Raw genomic sequence first — 4,177 nt, 5'->3', positions numbered from 1 at the left:
TGAACTGTATTTTCCCTTCCATCCCTTGCTAAAGTGTGGGGGCAGATTACTTAATGATGGGAGAGATCTACACAAAACTCAAGCACAACTAGCAAAGATTATTACAATACACACAGAGCATTTCGATTAACTCTCAAGAAAATCACTCCTCCCTCCCTCTCTCTCTCTCTCTCTCTCTCTCTCTCTCTCTCTCTCCACAAATGATATACACAACACACATCCATATGTCCATAAGGTAAATATCAAATAACATTACACCCAAATATATAATTTCACACCTCACATTATTTGAATCACTCATTTTTCCAACCCACGATTAACCCACAGAGCCACTGCTTATTCTGTCTGCTCTCAATTGTTCCCACTCTGACTCCAACATACACCCCATACTTATAAATCCAACTTACAATAGTAGTAACAGAACTAAGCTTTGTGGGGAAAGAGGCGAATTGGAAGCCCTTTTTCAGGACTAGCTATGGGAATATAAACAATCTTCTCCTCAGGAATCTGTTTTTCCCACCTAAACCTCTTGACTAGGTGGTGCATGAACACGAGTATTTCTAACCGGGCGAATTCTTTTCCGGGGCACATCCTAGGTCCTCCACCAAAAGGTACATATGCGTAAGGAAGTGGTCCAGAACCCTCAAATCGCGATGGATCAAACTTATGTGGCTCGGGAAAGAGTTCGGGATTGCTATGTGTCGATTGTGGGGTCCAATATAACTGCATATCAACAAGTAAAAACAACCATAAGTTCCTTGAGAAAAAGAGTACTCATTGAAAATATTTATAATATCTTTTTAATCTTTCCTTAAAATTGGTTTGTTTCCATGAAAGTTATCGAGAGGGGGAAAATTGAAATTTCAAATTCCATCAACAAATGATCAACTCTGGAAAATATCGTATTTTACAAATAAGGTTCTTAAAACAACAACCGATCGATCACCGTATACAAGATGACTTGCTTTAAGTATACTTGCTCTTACCTTCCACCCATTTGGAATGGAGAACCCGTTGTACGTGAAATCCGTTAATGCTTCTCTGAAAGCAAATTGGCTAGGGGGTGTCAGTCTCATCACTTCACATGCTACGTTCCATGTATATTTCATCTTTTGAATGTCCTCCCAGTTCAACAATTCACCAGGAGCTTTTGATTTCGCAATCTCCAGTTGCTCTATTCATCATACAAAAACAAAGAACAAAAGAACGTTGAGATGACCATACCTTATGAAAATTATTACACATGCACAGTGCTAAATATTTGTTGATTTAAAATTTATTTATATTCGAGCATCTCTAAGTGAGGTAGCAAAACCAAAATTAAACCATATTTGAAGATCTGTGTCATCAAATTTGGTATACCGTTTTGGTTTAATTTGAAGAGTGAGAAATGGGTCTTCAAATTCCATGTCATGAAATTTAGTATTTATGATTGGTAAACTAATTAAAGTTTTTCGCAAAGCGGGTCCCTTAGAGCAAAAAAGAGTAATAGAAATCATAAGCTCTCTAAAGAGCCTCTTAGAGTGCACTTGTTGCATTTGATTCTTCAACTCGCCACACATGTGTCACCGAAACATGTGGGTTCTTCATAACTTTTTGGAGATGCTCTTAGTGATGTTCTTTCAAGCGAAGACTAAATAGTATTTCCATTCTCTCTCTAATATATGCAGGGGCGCGTAGCACAAAAAAAAAATGAAAAAAAGAAGAAGAAAGAAGATTAGACGGATGTTCCTGAAAAGTATATTTTACTATGATTTTGATAGAAAGCGTGAGTTGGTTGACATACATTAACCATACGAGAGGTTCTTTATTCATGGGAAAGCTCTAACCTCAACTTGCACACAAAGTTTCACAGAGAATTGTTGTATCTCGTGAATATAGCATTACAAAAAAAATGCTACGCTTACAACAAAATCCTATAACCAGGTGCAATAGGTGATCTTTCTTCTCCAAGGAGAGAGTTTTGCGTGTCTCTATCCATTAGTTTTTCTTTACTTACACTTTTGTTAATCAAATAATTATGTCAACATTTCAATATATGTCAAAATTTCAATAATTGGTTTAACTGACGAATTTTTCCAACAATTCTTGTTCTTATGTAGTACGTACTCAAAACACTAAACAATACTTAGGTCGTATAGTGATATTAATTGGTCATGTATAGTACCACCTTAATTACACAGTTTTTGTTTTTCTCTACAAAAGTCAGTAATGTTATATAGTTAAATTAGCACCTTAAAGAAGTTGGACTCCTGATCTCTTTATTCATAACACCTAAGTGCACCCCTGATACCATTAGGTTGAAGGCTGCGTGATGCCTTGCATTGTACTGACCACACCATCTACTAATCAATATATATTTCAGGCCGTGTGGTGCCTTGCATGGTATTGACCACACCTTCTAGTAATCAAAAGATATTGTATTCTAGATCATTAAAGGGATCAGATTAGCCTGATACTGAAGTGTAATTGTTAAAGGATTACTTTTAAACTACTAAACAAGACAAAAAAAAAATTGATTAATACTCTACTACATTACCACTGCAATACCTTGGTAAACTTCTTGGTAGACCTCAGGCAACTCAGCAAGGTACTTGATTATGGAAGTACATACAGAGGCGATGTTGTCATGGCTGCCAACTAACAATCCAAACATTTTATTGGCAATATCCACCTCATCCATGAAGCTTCCATTGTCATCGCTTGTTGAAAGCATATGCGACAAGATATCCTGAGTTGGCGATGTCATTCCCTTAGCCAACTCTATCTTCCTTTGTTTAATAATAACCAAAAGTTCCTTCTGAATAAAAGAAGAAGCCTTCATGGCATGATTTAATGGGGTTCCGGGTAAGTCTATAGGGACAGAAAATGCCCCCTTTAACACAAACTTGACAGCATTTTCAAGAATAGCAACAAGGTTTGGATCCTCGACGCTCATCAACAAGCGACATGCAAGCAAAAAAGTATAGTGCTTGGCGAGTGGGAAAACTAAAACTCTGTCCTTGTTTTCCCAGTAGGTAACAAAGTGGCAGTGGGTGAATGTATCTATTAAACTGATATGGCTTTGCAACCCCTCCGGTTTAATCAAGGTTCTAATATATTTTCTGGCGTTGATGGCTTCTTCAGTGGAGAAGGTTTCTGTGGACTGTCGAAAAATTTTGTTTATAGAACGGGGAAACCATACCCGGACAAGTTTGTTTTCGTTGGAGAATAAGAATCGGTGTCCGCTCACTCCGCAGAAAACAACAGATGGTGAGCCAAAAAGGCTTGTTTTGAAAACGTTGGAGGAGTACTTGGCTATGCGGTCAGATATGAATTTCTCGGAGTGACCTTTCCACCCGGCGTAGAGGAATTCAAGGGTTTCCCCAATCACTGGAAATCCGGTTTTCCCAGGTGGAAGGTTTGCATTTCCACTCGTTTTGTGGTGGTAGAAGAGGTAGATGACAAGAAGAAGAAAGAAGCCAAGGAGAGAGGCATAGAGAATTTCCATTGTCAATATTTCTTCTGCCTATATACTGACAATGTTGTAGTGGCCTATGTGTTTGTGTGTTTTTAATGAGATGGGTTTCACACTGCGAATTGTGGTCTATTTACAGGCAGGAGGTTGGTAGTTAAGGTGGACAAAGTTGTGGTTAATATTAAAACATAATTATAAAGCTCAAATAATCTGATAGTTTCACAATCTATTCTTTACTACGAAGGCTTGATTACTGGTGTGTACTTGTTTAATTGGTACTAAGTTAACTTAGTACCAATTAAACAAGTACACACCAGTAATCAATTTTAAATTTATACACCATTAGGAGCAAACCCGTGTTATGCACGGAAAACGCAACACCCAAAACAGTCAATTTTAAATTTATACTTTCAATCATTACGAAATTTTATTTCTTTTATTTAAACAAAAAACTTGATTATTTACACTCTTATGTACCTTGCAAACTACTCAATCATTATTAAATTGGATTACTTACATGTCCTCAAATACTCCAAATTAACTGGGTTAGCTCAATTGGTCAGGACTTTTGCATCTCATTAGGAGGTTAGGAGTTCGTGTCTTCCCAGTTGTATGTGGGTGTTCTTCCCTTATAGGGCTTTTTTTTTTCTCTACCGTATAATGAGCTTATTTCTTATATTGGTTGAGTTGCAGGACTTGATTGTCTCGTGGATTCTCACA

The 4,177-nt window shown here is 37.2% G+C and overlaps 1 protein-coding gene across 1 annotated transcript; it reads right to left on the bottom strand.

The window, feature by feature from the left end:
• Window positions 1–206: 206 nt before the first annotated feature.
• Window positions 207–3,562, bottom strand: LOC131302277 (beta-amyrin 28-monooxygenase-like). Its single transcript, XM_058328827.1, has 3 exons — window positions 2,551–3,562; window positions 987–1,174; window positions 207–723 (listed from the first exon to the last, which is right to left on the bottom strand). Exons 1-3 carry the CDS (start codon window positions 3,488–3,490, stop codon window positions 424–426), a joined length of 1,428 nt encoding a protein of 475 aa, XP_058184810.1. The 5' UTR covers window positions 3,491–3,562; the 3' UTR covers window positions 207–423.
• Between the last annotated feature and the right edge of the window lie 615 nt (window positions 3,563–4,177).

Source organism: Rhododendron vialii, chromosome 10a, assembly GCF_030253575.1.
Source record: "Rhododendron vialii isolate Sample 1 chromosome 10a, ASM3025357v1".
NCBI classification, from domain to species: domain Eukaryota; kingdom Viridiplantae; phylum Streptophyta; class Magnoliopsida; order Ericales; family Ericaceae; genus Rhododendron; species Rhododendron vialii.
The sequence above is the reverse complement of the archived record's forward strand: the minus strand, read 5'-3'. Positions and strand labels throughout refer to the sequence as shown.